This window comes from Lissotriton vulgaris, chromosome 5 (assembly GCF_964263255.1).
Source record: "Lissotriton vulgaris chromosome 5, aLisVul1.2, whole genome shotgun sequence".
Lineage (NCBI taxonomy): Eukaryota > Metazoa > Chordata > Amphibia > Caudata > Salamandridae > Lissotriton > Lissotriton vulgaris.
Genome location: NC_141693.1, coordinates 1,918,286,839 through 1,918,303,809, shown reverse-complemented (window position 1 = coordinate 1,918,303,809; position 16,971 = coordinate 1,918,286,839). Strand labels below are relative to the sequence as shown.

General features: G+C 47.9%; 1 protein-coding gene across 3 annotated transcripts in view; it reads right to left on the bottom strand.

Moving 5' to 3' along the window:
* Nucleotides 1-16,971, bottom strand: part of LOC147717719 (E3 ubiquitin-protein ligase TRIM39-like) — a 141,896-nt gene that overhangs the window by 85,046 nt on the left and 39,879 nt on the right. For 2 of the 3 annotated variants that reach the window (XM_086924499.1, XM_086924498.1), the window contains exons 3-4: nt 10,725-10,955; nt 1,471-1,493 (exon numbers count right to left, since the gene is read on the bottom strand). In XM_086924499.1, the coding sequence (XP_086780625.1) occupies nt 1,471-1,493; nt 10,725-10,955 (254 nt within the window). The remainder of the gene's footprint in view (nt 1-1,470; nt 1,494-10,724; nt 10,956-16,971) is intronic. The other variant, XM_086924501.1, reaches the window with a different exon arrangement.

The following is a 16,971-nucleotide window of genomic DNA, read 5'->3' as shown; positions in this document are numbered from 1 at the left end:
CGCTTTCATTCCCAAATCAATGCACAAGTCCCGTTTGTATTTCGATTTAAAAATTACGTTTTCCACTCCAGACAAAGTTAAAATCCCAGCAGTTTTGAGATTGGCTCTATATATCTCCTTTATTCTATCCAACCACTCGGATCCTGATAAATCCGAAAGCCTTTGATCGGCATCTCAGACCTGATAGGCGTTCTCCTTGGTGTGTTCCCTTCTATCGCGTTCTCATGGTTTACCAAAGGCTCTCGGATTTATCAGGATCCGAGTGGTTGGATAGAATAAAGAACAGGGAGTTCTGTCTCGCTGGAGTTGCTGCTGCAAGGTGCTACAGCCAACATCAGGTGAGAGCGCAAGAGAGGTACGGAGGAGGAACCTCCAACAGTGAGATCAAGCTACCATTTTCCCCAGCCTTGATACCTATAGTTCTGGTGCTCCGAGACAAGCTGCCTTGAAAGGAATCTGACCACTTTTGGCCATATTGATAAAATATTAGGCCTTATTGCAGTTTGAAACGGAATGCGCAGTATCTGACAGTCATAGCTATTTTGCCATTGTTTGAACTGTTCTAAAGTAGGAGCATTGCAAGTCATTGGTCTGAACACCAGATACGTTTCTGCTGAAACTAACTAACAGCTGCCACATGATCCTACTACAATGACATGTATTAGGAGAACATATATATATACTGGAGTGGATTTTTCATGTTCAGCACACTGTTCCAACTTACAATTTGGCTGCAATTTCAATTGCCTATCTGGTTCTGGGTCATATAGAACTTAAGATTGGACTGTAAATATTAAAAGGATGGTTTCCTTTATCAGATCATTAGAATAATTTGTATTACACTGAAAAACATCGTCTTTATTTATTACTTTTGCAGTAGCATTTTTGACACTGGAACCTATATGTGTGTGAGTGTTGATAATGGTGGTGTATGAATGTTTGGCCAAGAATGAGTGAAATGTATAGCGTGTTGTAAATATTTTTCCTTGTATAATCACAATTTCCTTCTTTGATGTATGTATATATATGTATATAGTCTGTAATGTCGCATTGAGACTTCCACGCACAAAAAATATTGCGTAAATATTCTGTGATGTGTAAAAAAGAGTAATAAAATTGTTTGTTTTGCAAAGTCAAAAGCAGGTTATTATGTCTTGTTCATAACAACCACTCTTCTTTCCCTAAAAATAGTAGGTTAAGCTGCTTACATTAGGAGCACTCTGCCAGCAATTACTCGTTTGCACAGACAATTTTTCATTCTGTGAACCCCTTAAAGATCTGGCAATCTAATGTAGAATGCAAACTTCAGGCACAACTTCATACCGTGCACCAAAAGTGACAAGAAACCACACGTTGATGAACAGTGTTCCCTATAAAAACTTATACCATAATAAGGAGGAGGAATTTAAAAATCAAGCACAGGACAAAGGTAAGTTTCAAATGTACATATGTAAGAGGAAGAGAATGTACCTGTTCAAGATGATCCGCACATCCTAGGGAGGAAAACAGAAAAAGAAGATAAATATTCACCCCCCACAAGTCTGAGCACTGATTTCCTTACCAAAGGGACACTGGGTCGCAATTGGAGAACAAGGTTTTTTTCTGACTAATGGAAAAACACTAACTCTTATCAAGCCACCTGCCAAGGACGTGGATTGTAACTGAATGAACAATTTCAATATATAACATATATTGAACTGTTATGATTTATTATTAATCACTTACAAAGGATCATTTTGGCACAACATTTACAAAAGAGAATTTACAAAGGTGCAAAGAGGAAGGTCATAATCTGCTTCCTGGAGCCTAAATGAAGACAGATGCTTTTATGTTCAAATAAGTTATTTGATTTGGAGAAAAGGAAATACAATCAAGATAAACAGTGATATATAAATACCCAAAATTGATGCATACAAGTGAAAAGTTAAAAAGGTAAAAAGTGCAAATGCTACTTACCAGTATGCATCTGTTCTTGGCATGTAGGGCTGCTGACATTCATATCTGTGCATAGATCGCCACCTAGTGTTGGGTCCGGATGATTGCACATTGTTGTCCTGGAAGAGTCTTCGAAGTATCACGAGATAGGTGGCTCCTCCCCTGGACTACAGTGCGCATGGGCATCGCCTCCATCCCCAGATTGTTTTTAGCCATTGGCAGAGATGGAGTGAAGAATGTGAGTGATGACCATGCTATGAGCATATGTATGTAAATGAATGAATTCTGCAGCTGCTACAGGCGCCGGGGAGGAGGGTGGGCGATATGAATGTCAGCAGCCCTACATGCCAAGAACAGATGCATACTGGTAAGTAGCATTTGCAGTTCGAGGCATGTGGGCTGCTGAATTCATATCTGTGCATAGAATACATAGCAGTCCCTCCATTAACGGCGGCCGCCCATGCCAGCTGCAGCAGTCTGAAAAAGCGTTTTTAGAACAGCCTGACCAACAGCTGCCTGTTGTTTGGAATGTACGTCTACACAGTAGTGTTTAGTGAAAGTATGTGTGGTAGACCATGTGACTGCTCTACAGATATCCTCTAAGGGAATGTTACCTAGGAAAGCCATAGAGGCCCCCAACTTCCTGGTGGAGTGGGCCCTTGGTGGGATAGTGAGAGTGCGCTTAGCTTTAGCGTAACAGATCTGAATGCACTTCACTATCCACCTAGCAATCCCTGCTTTAGAGATAGCGTTTCCCTTGTGGTGAGTGGCAAAAGCAACAAAAAGCTGTTTGGTTTTGCGAAAATCTTTTGTCCTGTCTACATAATACATCAAGGCCCTTTTGACATCAAGGGTGTGGAGCATGCGCTCCGCCAGCGTTTCTGGGTTTTGGAAAAACACCGGCAATTCAATTGTCTGGTTTAAGTGGAATTGGGACACCACTTTGGGTAAGAATTTAGGGTTAGTGCGGAGCACCACCCTGTTAGCATGCACCTGGAAAAAAGGTTCTTGTATGGTGAGCGCCTGCAGCTCGCTAACCCTCCGTAGCGAAGTAATCGCTACTAAGAACGCAACCTTCCAAGTCAGAAACTGAAGCTCACAAGAGTGCAGTGGCTCAAAGGGAGGACCCATCAGCCTCGTAAGAACCACATTGAGGTTCCATTCCGGAGCTGGTGGGGTCCTTGGTGGAATGACCCTTTTGAGTCCTTCCAGAAAGGCCTTGATAGCAGGGACCCTGAAGAGTGACAGGTGTTGTCTATTCTGGAGGTAGGTTGCCATAGCAGACAGGTGAATGCGGATGGAAGAGTATGCCAGATTGCATTGATACAGGTGAAAAAGATAACAAATGATGTTCTGAATGGAAACATCTAGCGGGTCAATATTGTGGTTAGCACAGTAGATGACAAACCTCTTCCATTTAGCCGCATAACAAGCTCTGGTAGTGGGCTTCATTGCCTCCCGAATGATGTTCATGCAATCGGGAGGAAGATTGAGGTAGCCAAACTCTAGGACTTCAGGAGCCAGATCGCCAGGTTGAGCTGTTGCGGATCTGAGTGCTGAATGTCGCCATGGCTCTGCGTCAGAAGGCTGGGAGTGAGATGAAGCCTTTGATGCGGTACCACGGACAGTTCGAGAAACGTGGTGTACCATGGTTGGCGAGCCCACGTTGGAGCAACCAGGATGAGAGTCATTGAGTGCTGCCTGAGCTTGCGTGCCACCAGCGGTATCAGAGGTGCTGGGGGAAAAGCGTACGCAAATCTGCCTGACCAGTTCATCCACATCGCATTGCCCTGTGATTGGGGGTGTGGGAATCTGGCGGCGAAGCTTTGGCATTTTGCGTTCTCCTTTGTGGCGAACAGGTCTATCTCTGGATGACCCCACCTTTGGAAGTACGGGTGGAGTACTGATGGATGTATCTCCCACTCGTGCATCTGATGGCTGTGCCTGCTGAGCAGATCCGCCATTTGATTGTCTTTGCCCGGGAGATGCTCTGCCATGAGGAAGATGTTCCTCTGAATGGCCCACTTCCACATGCTCTGAGCCAGATGAGACAGCTGTGGAGAGTGCGTGCCTCCCTGCTTCTGGATGTAGTACATGGCCGTCATGTTGTCCGTCCGGATCAACACGACTTTGTTGCACAGATGTACTTTGAACGCCTTCAAGGCCATGAAGATTGCCATCAGTTCCAACACATTGATGTGCATCTTCCTTTGCTGTAGTGTCCATAGTCCCTGCACAGTGTAATGGAGTACATGCGCTCCCCATCCCTGGAGAGAGGCGTCCGTCGTCAGGACAATCTGTGGGACAGGCTCCTGGAATGGTCGGCCCTTGCAAAGGTTGTGTGGATTCCACCAATGCAGAGAGTTGTATGCCCGACCGCTCACCAACACTAGGTCTGTCAGTTGCCCATGAGCCTGAGTCCACTGACGTGCAAGGCACTCCTGAAGCGGACGCATATGTAGTCTCGCGTGCGGGACAATGGAGATGCAGGAGGCCATCATGCCTATCAACTGCATGAACACCCTCGCTGGAAGCGAGTGCTGGGGTCTGAATCGTTGGATCAGCGCCTGGATACTGGCGATTCTCACTGAATTCGGCTGCGCGGTGGCTGCCAGAGTGTCGATTGTCGCACCCAGGTACTGTCGCACGTGGGCGGGCTGGAGATGGGACTTTGGGTAGTTCAGAGAGAATCCCAGATCGTGCAGGAGATGAATGGTGCGTGACACGTGGTCGACGCACTGCTGTTCTGTCTTTGCCTGAATGAGCCAGTCGTCCAGGTAGGGAAAGACGTGTACGTGCTGGCGACGGAGATGGGCCGCCACAGTCGCTAGGCACTTGGTAAACACTCTTGGTGCCGTGGTGACTCCGAACGGCAGAACCTTGAACTGGTAATGTTGATCTAAGATCGTGAATCTGAGGTACTTCCTGTGGGAAGGATGCAGGGGAATATGAAAATAGGCATCTTTGAGGTCCAGCGTAGCCAGGAAGTCCCCCTGTTGAAGCAGGGGAAGCACCTGTTGCAACGTGAGCATATGGAAATGCTCCGAGAGGATGTACCAGTTCAAGGGCCTGAGGTCCAGGATCGGCCTGAGGGATCCGTCCTTCTTGGGAATCAAAAAATACAGGGAGTAAACCCCTGTTCCCCGCTCTTGCAGTGGAACGAGCTCTATCGCCCCTTTTTGCAGCATGACTAGAACTTCTTGCTGCAACAAGGTCAAGTGCTCGCCTGACATAGGACGGCTCCTTGGGGGAATGTCCGGTGGAATGGACGTAAGCTCTAGACAGTACCCGTACTGGATAATAGACCTCACCCACCTGTCCGTGGTGATGGACTTCCACGCCGGCAGGAACTGCTGGAGTCTCCCCCCGACCGGTGTTGCGTGGCCGGGGGGCAGTGACAAGACGTCACTGTTTGTTGTTGGCGGTGGACCTGGAGCTATTGTTTCCACGTCCCCTGCCCTTGACATTATTGCCTCTGTAACCACCTCTATTTTTGTTGTTATACGAGGCTTGGGTGTTCGTCTTGAAATATTGCGTGGACTGGGCTGCCTGTCCCCTTGAGGTGCCTCTGGAGTTTGAGCGGCGAAAGGAACCACCCCGAAACTGCTGACTTTGTAAAGCCCCCATGGACTTGGCAGTTTCCGTATCTTTTTTCATTTTTTCCAGTGTGGCATCCACCTCTGGGCCAAACAGATGGTCAGGATTCACTGTCTGATTCAGTATAGTGGTTTGGATGTCGGGTTTGAACCCCGAAATTCTAAGCCAGGCATGGCGTCTAAGCAGCACACTAGTATTGATAGCCCTGGAGACTGTGTCTGCCACATCCAACGCACATTTAATGGATGCATTTGTAATGAGTTTGCCCTCCTGAATCAGCATCTCCCCCGCCTCTTTGTATTGGTCAGGCAAGTGTTGCAGTATGGCCTCTAATGTGTCATAATGGGCCCTATCATAACGTGCAAGCAAAGCTTGTGTGTTAGATATTCTCCAAATATTAGCTGCCTGTGCAGCAATCCGTTTGCCTGAGGCCTCGAAGATCTTGGACTCTTTGTCTGGGGGAGGAGCGTCACCAGTAGTTTGAGAGTTTGCCCTTTTCCGAGCATTGGAAACGACCAGGGAGTCCAATGGCAAGTGTCCCTTGATATATGTGGGATCCGTGGGCGCTGCTTTATATTTCCTGTCGATGCGAGGGTTGACCACACGGGCTCGGGTGGGCTCCTTGAAAACCTCCGTTGCATGCTTAAGCACCCCCTTCAGCATCGGTAGCGTTTTGACTGACTTTTCGGCTACCGAGAAGGTGTCGAACAAGAAGTCCACATCCACGGGGTCCGAGTGCAGCTCGACGTCGTGGTTAGCAGCAGCTCTTTCTATGAGGGCATTGAAGGCTGCCGAATCCTCGGTCGGGGACGTCTTGGCCGCGAAAAGTTGCGCGTCCGGACCCCCCTGCGGGTCCTCCGGGTCGCCTCCGGCAGACCACGGAACATGCTCCTCCTCCGGATCCGAGTACGCCGGATAGTCATATTCGGCATCCTCCTCGTCCGCCTCGGCCGCGACGGAATGCGCCGGCGAGTACCCCAGTGTCTGTGGGGACACAGGTTCCACCAAAGCCGAAGAGCCCTCGGAGTCCCGCTTGTTCTTGAGAGGGATCTTAAAATGTTCCAACGCCGGCTCCGTCGTGATCTTCCTTTTGAGGAGCGACAGTTTTCCGGTGTTGGCGTCGATGAGTACCTCACGACGTTCCTCTTCAGCAAGGGGTTGGAGTCGAAGCTTCGACACCACCAAGGCCGCTTTCGGTGCCAATACCTCCTTCGAGGGTCCACTCTGTTTCGGCGCGAAGGCCTTCGGCGCCGACTTGGGAGGAAAGGTGAAACAGATAGGCGTTTGCTCCTTCGCAGGCTTAGGCGTGAGCTTCGGCGCCACAGTGTCCTTTCGAATCCGCTGCAAGGATTCCTCCACCTTCTTTGTCAAGGCCGGGGAGGGCTTGACCGGCTCGACATGCGCCTTCTTCGGGGCCGAGGCCCCCTGGCCACGGTCGTCGTCGCCCAGGCGCTTCTTCGGAGCCGACTTCGGGTCCACGACCCCTTTCGGAGCCGACTTCGGGTCCACGACCCCTTTCGGAGCCGACTTCGGGTTCACGACCCCTTTCGGAGCCGACGCAGCCGCGTCGGACGATTTCGCCTTCGGTACCGATCCCGAGGACTTCGGGTCGGCCATCTTGGCGTGGCTCTGTGAGTCGGCCATTTTGGATTCTTTGGAAGTTGACGCCTCCAGAACCTTCCTCACCAGCGCCACTTTCACTTTCGGTTTCGCATCCGAGGGTGCGTGACCACTTGGCTTCACTTTCGTTTTCTTCGACGTAAGTGATGGTTCATAAGTGTCCGTGACCGGGCCCGGAGGCGGGGACGTAGGACTCATAGTTAGATCTTGGGTAAGGCCCGAAGGCGATCCCTCGACCTGGGCCGTAGGAGGGGTAATAACCCCAGAGTCTCGTTGGGGAAGCTCCTCCTCTGAGCTATCACCCATAGTGGCAAAAGCCTGTTCGTCGTCCCCTACCTCGTCGGTGACTTCGTCAAAGTTCTCCGCACCTTCGTCATAGGTTTCACCTTCGGATGCGGGATTAGAGTCCGAACCTTGCACGTCGTCTTCTCCCTCGACAGATTCCTGGAAAATGTCGTCTGGTGGGGGCGCCGTAGCCGATAACTGAGCCTGGAGCCGATTAGCCCGGCGAATCTTTAAAGTCTTCTTGCTTCTGAACTTCGAACACGCCATGCAGGTGTCTTCGCGGTGATCCGGCGACAAGCAGGTATTGCACACGGGGTGCACGTCGAGGTGTGAATATTTAGAGTTACACACCGGACACTTCTTAAACGGAGTTCGCTCCATAGCAAGAGTAGGAGTGTAGGCCCGTCCGCGCCGAAGGCACGTGGAAGGGCAGCGAGAGATCGGAGCTGAGAGTCAGAAAGAAACCCGCACGCAACTATACCGATGCCCAGCCTAAAGACCTTTTGGTCTCGAGTAGAAGTAGAACAACTATCGGTTCCGACAGAGGGAACCGAAACACATCCGAACCCAATGGCGGAAAAAAACAATCTGGGGATGGAGGCGATGCCCATGCGCACTGTAGTCCAGGGGAGGAGCCACCTATCTCGTGATACTTCGAAGACTCTTCCAGGACAACAATGTGCAATCATCCGGACCCAACACTAGGTGGCGATCTATGCACAGATATGAATTCAGCAGCCCACATGCCTCGAACACTTACATGACAGAAAGTATTTAAACTAGGCTGATAATGGAAGAAAAACATTATATATAGATATATAGACATATAGTGACAAAGAGCAGGTGTTTCAAAGTCAATGAATAGAAAATATCATCCCAAGGAAGAGGGGTCAGAAGAAAGACCACTATGTAGCACAATAATGTAATGTAATGCGTGGTAAAATTTGTATCGCTTGGTAAGTATGGTGTATCACCAAGGGGGATGAAGCGAGAAGGGGGAAGGAAAGAGTAGGAGAAGCCAGATGCTTTGAATGGTATCAGCAACCCTTCAGAGGCAGACTCATATTCATAGGACCTTTTGTGAAAACTTCATTATAAACCTATGTCGAAGGGTAGAAAAGACAACCGGCTGTGGCATATTGGGGAACAAAAGCAGTACTCCTCTCCCCCGTCCACCTCCAGGCAATTCCCTCACCATAAGCTCTTAGTCCATCATCTCCTTGTGCTTGCTTTGTTTGCCCTAAGTTGGCAGGGTATGTCCAGACGTGGGTCCCTTGCTCACTTTCCCACTGGATTCAAGCTTGCCTGGCTGATGAGGGCTGTTAGCCCGAAACTGGATGTATGATGTTACAACGCGTACTTTTAGCACGCATACCATTACAACAAATTTTTTACAACGCAGGTCATTTTACAACGGATACCATTACAACGCAAAACACTACAACGCACATACTATTACAACCCATACCATTACAACGTAAGTATAGGTAAGTATATAATAATAATATATAATTTTAAAATATGTTGTAAATATTTATTAATGTATTATTTAATTTAATTGTTTGTTATATATTATTTTAGTAAAATTATTAATTAAATTAATTTTAATTTTTTAATTTGTAAAAATAGGTTAAAAATACCCCTCTACCCCAAAACCTAAACCCAGCCCTAAAACCTAGAAATACCCCTGTACCCCAAAACCCAAACCCAACCCTAAAACCTAAAAATACCCCTGTACCCCAAAACCCAAACCCAGCCCTAAAACCTAAAAATACCCCTGTATCCCAAAACCCAAACCCAACCCTAAAACCTAAAAATACCCCTGTACCCCAAAACCCAAACCCAGCCCTAAAACCTAAAAATACCCCTGTACCCCAAAACCCAAACCCAACCCTAAAACCTAAAAATACCCCTGTACCCCAAAATCCAAACCCAGCCCTAAAACCTAAAAATACCCCTGTACCCCAAAACCCAAACCCAGCCCTAAAACCTAAAAATACCCCTGTACCCCAAAACCCAAACCCAACCCTAAAACCTAAAAATACCCCTGTACTCCAAAACCCAAATCCAACCCTAAAACCTAAAAATACCCCTGTACCCCAAGACCCAACCCCAACCCTAAAACCTAAAAATACCCCTGTACCCCAAAACCTAAACCCAGCCCTAAAACCTAAAAATACCCCTGTACCCCAAAACCCAAACCCAGCCCTAAAACCTAAAAATACCCCTGTACCCCAAAACCCAAACCCAACCCTAAAACCTAAAAATACCCCTGTACCCCAAAACCCAAACCCAACCCTAAAACCTAAAAATACCCCTGTACCCGAAAACCCAAACCCAACCCTAAAACCTAAAAATACCCCTGTACCCCAAAACCCAATGTTTATAAAAAAAGATAAACTTACCTATAATTATACTTATGATGTAATGGTGTGCGTTGTAATAGTATGTGCGTTGTAGTGTAATGCGATGTAAAGGTATCCGTTGTAAAATGACCTGCGTTGTAATAGTATGCGTTGTAATGGTATGCGTTGTAAAAAATCCGTGGTACCAGTTACACACCCCCGAAACTGGTCCCAGGATGCTTGTTTCCGGTCCAGGAAAAACATGGCGTGGCAGTTCAGGCTGGACTGTTCCCAAGAGGCACAGGGTCAAGACTGATTTGCATATAGCTGTGTCTGAACTGTGGTGGCCAAGTGAGCTAAAGAACGATGATAGATTCAACCCAGATCTGTGACTGGGGGTGAGTGTCTGAAACAATTCAGCGCTCCGTCCATCATCTCCTTGCTTTGAACTATTTCATAAATGCATTGATAAGTTGATGTAAATAAGGAAAACGGAAACTGAGGCAGTAGGTTACGTTATTTAGTGCAATGCACAGCAGACAAACTCAAATGAGCTCCAGGTGACTTCTCACTTCTTCTCTATAGAACGCTCCTACCTCGTTGCCCAAAAGAGGATTTCAGGTATGGATTTTCATCCCTACGGTTGAATAACTTCACTTCACTCTACTCGTCCACAACTTCTAGAAACAGGCCCCAATGTAGTGAATGACAACCTCTCTACTTTGAATAACTCTTCCCCTCCCAATGCAATTTTATGTGAATCTCAAGCAATGCCGAGTGGTGCATGAAAAAGGAAAAGTGAAGTTTAAATAATATATTTCAGTAGTTCCCTCTAGTTCTATAGATAGTTAACTCTCACCTTCAGCAGCTTAGATCCTTCTGCTGACACTTCTCCCTCAACAGAATCCTACTATTCTAGTTCTATAGATGTTTAACTCTCACCTTCAGTAGCTCCACATCCTGCTGCTGACACTTTCCCTCGATCTCTGTGATCAGGTCCTGGTGGGTGGATTGCTGCTTCTCCAGTTCACTCAGTTTCTTTTGAATGTTCTTCATATTCTCGTTATGTTCCTTTTCCAGTTTGCTCAGAAGTTGTTGCTCTTCCTTGTCCAGAAACTTCTTCAGAAACGCAAATGTTGTACGGATCACCTCCACCTGGTTCTTGAAGTTTCCCTCCATTAAAAACAGCCAAACAAAGCACATTTTTGTATTTGTATGCTACACACAAACGTAATCACAGTTTCTGCAACTGACACAAACAGTTGGGGGGCTTCACAGACATGTATAATTGTATACATAACCATTTCTTTGCGATGCAGAACACAATCAAAGAAATATACAATAAACTTGAGCAACAACTAGGCAACAATTCAACTCTCTGTCTCTCATTATTTGACCCATCTCCCAGCACAAGGTTTAGAACAGATTTACTAGTAATATAGGCTGTAGGCCTTTATAATCCATCAGTCGTGGATTTACTTACAAAAAAACATTTGCAAAATAAAAAGGTAGAAAATGCAAACTAAAGTCTATACAATTACACACACGTACAGGAGGCTCTTAACTATTCAGTGACATGCTTTGCCAAGAGTGGAACCATCCATTAATCCTTAAATGCTGGATGTTGGCAAGAGCAGTGGACATGGGCCTAGTGTGGTAAGTTGTTGTTTAGATCCAGTGATCTCCCATCACAGAAGGTTAAAAAGATTAGCGTCCAATGTATGGACAAAATACCTCTGCAAAGATATACCGCAGATACATATTGATTGGTTCTATCGGCAAATGTCAGCAACATGTCTCGTAAAGTGGCTCGTAAAGAAAGATGACCAAGACAACAATATCCATGTTCGTCCTACACCAATGTGTTTCTAGCTGCTGCCTCAATTCATTTCCTTTTGTGGAGCAAGGACCAAATACACATCGATTTTCCTTAATTAGTGTCCGTCCGCTGCTCATTCTCCATTGAGGTACTATTTTATTCTTTTTTGCCATTTTTATATAGCCTGACCACAACCTGGCCTGAAGGTATTGGAGCTCCTTACAAGAGCACAGTTCACATTTGTTTTTGTTGTATGAGAGATTGAGTGATTTGCCCTGGATCACAGGATGCTGAGCAGAGACTCAAACCTGGTTCTTGCTTTTGTGATGGTCATTGCTGTTTTGTGGTAGAAAAAAATTATTTTCCGGATTTTGCACTCTTATAATTAATGCAGCACTTTTCACCTAATATAACAAAATGTTTCTGAAGGTCGTTGCCCACAGGTCAGATATGTGGTTTCTCTTCCTCCTCTCTCACATATAAACTGTAAACAATGCTCTATTTTTATGTATTGTCTGTATGTGAAATCTCTTGTATTAAAAAAAAAAATCTTAAAAGGGGCTCAGAATCCACCCAATATTTACCCGAACTTACAATTGGTTGATTCCAACTTCACTCTAATTTACATGCTTCTGAGTGTTCAGCACATCGACTTTGAACGTCTTGGTGTTCTGCCTGTCCACGCAGTGGCGCGGAGCTTGGACCAAGTACAACTTCAGGTCACTGGCTACTGGCCAGTGTCCTTCCACTCGCTGCTACTCTGAAGGCACTTTTTTTCCCATTTACTAGCAAGAACTCCTGCGAGTGCATCTGCATGCCGCCTTCTCTCCTCCCAGCTTGTTGCTGCTCCTTTTCCCACTCACTCTCCTCCCCCTGTTGCTGTTCCTCCCCCGCACACCTGTCTCCTATTTATTTACAAACTGCTTCTCAGAAAAACCTTGGAAAGCTCAGATTAAAAGTGCAGCCCACTTCAAAAGAGCCCTTCCTTCACTCTTATAAAAACCAAATTCTATGGCAGGACAGGAGGCTCCGATTATGCTAGCCTCATTTCTTTATTTAGAAATGCCCAGCAGCCATGTAAAAACTACATTACCCAGAAACACTTGGGTCAAAACCATAGAGTCTGTACTATAAATAGCCATGTAGACAATCCCACTTCCTCTTTCTTTGCTGCTCCGCAGCCAGTTAAGTACTATCAATTTATATTCCTTGCTTACTTATTGTGGTTGCATTGTTGTGGTTAGCGCTTTGCTCGCGCTGTCTGCCGCTTTGTTGTGCGCTTCTGTCGCGCTGTTTCCGCCTTCTCGTCGCGTCTCTGGTGCTCGGTGGGCGTTGCGGCGGGGAGCGTGTGTGTCACCTCCCGGGGTCTGGACACGTGCCGCCTGTAAGTCCCGTTTGCATGTGGAGTGGAGCTTTGGGGACGAGCAGCCTCGCGCGCGTCTGGCGCGATTTGCTTCAAAGTTGGTTGGCTTGCCGGTTCAACGCGCATGCGCGATTTGTATTCCTCACGCGTCTGGAATTCCTTTCCAGTGCGGCGCCGGCTTTGAAGGTTCGTCCACAAGACGTTCCCGCCCACGGTCTCCCAGCTGTTCCCTTGACACCGGAGCTTCAGAAAAGAGTCCCGGTTGGATAATTTTGCATAGGCTTTGCCGAGAGTGAGCATTTTTGTCGACAGCAAGCCCTCCCTCCACCCTCTAACAATTTTTAGTGCAGTTTCCTGCTTAGTCTTGCTTGCTGGGAGGTTTTTTCACTCCCTCAGACTCTGCCATTGGCATACCGTACTTTTTAGTCACCTTGTGGGCAACTGACTTTACACTACCTGTGTATCATGAGTGATAATTATTATTATGAGGATGATGGTGACTATGAGGAAGAGGGGACGAAGTTCCTTGAACAGGACCTAGATGAGGCCCTTGACAAAGGGGTTCAACAGTCTATGAATAAGGCTCTTGTATGTGCTATCACGCCCCTTAAACGCCATTTGACTAAATATGCGCAGCAACAAGGTTGGGTCCCTTCATCGAAAAAATCATCTACTTCTCCTGGTAATCCTCATTCTTCAAAATTTCGCAAGTTGGCGCATTCATTATCCTCTTCCAAGTCTAAGGCTTTTCCGGTTAAAGCAGACAGTGATGACCAGAACTCCTCGTCATCCTCAGAGGTTCTTCCTCCGCCTCCAAAAAAGAAAAAATGTAAAGAACATTTTGTGGATGCACCCAGTCATCCCCCAATTTTGACCTTTGAGCCTGCAGACATTGTGCATCCTCATTCCACTGTGTGGCTTCCTTCCCCGGCAGGGGCGGAGTATGTTCAGCAACATATCCGTCAACCATTTGATAAAGACGTATGTGCGCGTCTCTGCTCAGAATGTCCTCGGCCTGATTTGGCGGACAACCTTGCGGACACGCCTGAGGTCGATCCTTCCATGCTCACCTACTTGAGAAACTTTACCAAGGACCCAAAGAAAGGTTTAGATCGGTCCTGGCGGGCTTGTCAGGACAAGGTCTTGGATCTCCTGGGGCCTCTTACTAAGATTTTAGATTTAGGTTTCATGCCCAAGGAATCCTCATCCACAGTTGACCCTGATGAGTTGATCGAATGGGCGCAGCGGGCGATTTGTCAACTGGGGTAACGCCAACTGCGCCCTCTCTAGTGAGCGTTGGGGTCCATTCTCCTCAAGTTAGACTCAAAATTGGTTGAACTTTCGGCTTCCGAGCAGGGGCTGCGGCTCAAGGCCTCCTTTTACGGGCAACCCTTTCTGAAGGAGCTCACTTATTTTGTCAGTACTTTTAGCAGCATTGACAAAGCCCAGGCATCTTTGAAGCAGGCCATGCGTCCGGTTTTCAGCAGGGCCGGACGAAACAGGGGACGCTCGTCCGGCCGTGGTCAACAACAGCCCACGCAGCGTGGATATCAGTCCCATAGGGGAGGCCAACAAGATTCGGGCTAAACCCAACGTTCACATTTCTACCCTTCCAGAAAAGGACGTGGTCAATACAAGAAAGGACGTTCCGGTGGTGCTTCCGGCATTTATCAGGATTCCGCCACTTCAGGTGAGGCTTCTTCCTGCATGCAGTGTTGTTCTGGGGGGCAGGATTCGCCTTTTTCTACACATTTGGCGCACAATCTCCAGCGATGCTTGGGTGCTGGAGACAGTTCAGGGATACAAAATCGAATTCTATCATCCCTTGCGTCAGTCCCATCCTCCTTTTCCCCTTCATTTCTCAAAGCAACATCAAGAGTTCATCACAGAGGAACTCAAGTCTCTAGAGTTGAAAGGGGCAATTGTCCCGACCGTACGCCACCCTCAGGGGTTTGCCAGCTCGGTCTTCCTGGTGGAGAAGAAGGGAGGGGGATCGAGGTTAGTTCTCAATCTGAAGGAGTTCAATGCAGAAGTGGTTAACCGCCACTTCAAGATGGAGGGCATCCATCTGTTGAGGGATCTCCTGCAAGAACGGGATTGGATGGTGCATCTGGACCTCAAGGACGCTTACCTCTCTGTTCCAATCTTCAGTCCCCATCGCCGCTTTCAGCAGTTCCAGTGGCTGGGGACTTGGTATCAGTATCTGGTTCTACCCTTCGGCCTTTCGTCAGCACCTTGGTGCTTCACGAAACTGTTACGTCCGGTTGTGGAGTCTCTCCGCTCTCGCGGGGTTCGCTTGATAATCTATTTGGACGACATCCTCCTTCTGGAGGATTGTCCTGTCAAAATAATGTCCCATCTGGAGTGGACTATCGACCTTCTCCAGTCCCTCGGTTTTCTGGTGAATGTTCCCAAGTCTGTGCTACATCCTACTCAGGTGATAGATTTCTTGGGGTTCCAGGTCAACTCCCTGACTTGTCAGCTTCAGTTACCCCGTCAGAAGATTTGTTACATCCAACGGGAATTGACTTCCGTTATCTCGAACCAGACTGTGTCATTGAGATCATAAGCACGAGTTGTCGGTCTCTTAGCGTCTTCCCTGCAAGCGATCTTCCCGGCTCCGCTGCACTACCGTGCGTTGCAGCGTCTAAAGATTCAGCATCTTCAACGGGGCCTCAGTTATTCCGATCAGATTCCTCTTTCGGAGGAGGCGAAGTCGGAAATGCAATGGTGGCTGGATCACATGGAAGCCTGGAACGGTCGGGCTCTTTTCGGATCCTCTCCGGAAATTGTGATCGAGTCGGATGCCAGTCGTTGGGGCTGGGGGGCCCGCTGCGGCCCAATCTCGACGGGGGGACGATAGTCTCCCCAGGAAGTCTCACTTCACATAAACTGTTAAGAATTGCTGGCGGGGTCGTTCGCGATCAAGTGCCTGTCGCCTCTTCAGTCCCACTGCTGCATTCTTCTCCGGATGGACAATGTATCAGCAGTCCGTTACATCAACAAACTGGGGGGAACTTGGTCGAGATTGTTGGTGGAGATTGCCAAGGAGTTTTGGCATTATTGTCTTCAGCACAAGATCACAGTTATTGCGGAGTACCTTCCTGGTTGTCGCAATCTTGTGGCGGATTGGAACTCCAGATATTTGAAGGATTTCAGCGACTGGAGGCTCCATCCTCGTGTGTTCCGCCAGCTTCTTCGGGCTTGGGGTCCTTGTCTGCTCGATCTCTTTGCGTCCCGTCTCAACACCCAACTTCCCCAATTCTTCAGTTGGAGACCGGATCCGGAGGCTCTTGCCACGTATGCTTTCCTTCAACCGCGGCCGACGTCCCTTTGTTATGCGTTTCCCCCATTCATGATGATCCCCAGGGTTCTGGCTTATGCGACACGCTTTCGGGCGGAGTTGGTTCTGATCGCTCCTTTGTGGAGGGCTCAGCTGTGGTTCCCAGTTCTCCTGGAGATGGCATGTGCAATTCCATTCCTTCTTCCTCAGAAGTGGAATCTACTGTTAGATCTGCTTCAGAATCCGCATCCCCTGGTTCAGTCAGGCTCCCTCCTTCTCCTGGCGTGGCGGATTTCGGGGAACGTTGGGCAGTCTCAGGCCTTTCTGCGGACGCTACCAGATTTCTCAGCAACGCCTGGGCTCCAGGTACTCACAAACGTTACAGAGGGTCATGGAAACGTTGGAGTGATTGGTGTGCTCAACGGCAAGTTGATCCAACATCAGCTGATGTCTCTTTGATGGTCAATTTTTTGGCTTCTCTCTCTTCTTCTGGTTTGGCGTACCGCACGGTCAATGCTTTCTGTTCCGCTATTTCTGCGGGTCATCTTCCAGTGGATGGAAACCCTGTGGGAGAACATCCTCTTGTGGCTAAGGTTCTCAAAGGTATTCGTCTGGCTACTCCTCCACGTCCCAAATATGTTTCTTTGTGGGATGTCTCAGTTGTCTTACGCTTCTTGTAAGCCTGGCCGATCAATTCTTTGTTATCTCGGAAAAAACTTTCGGC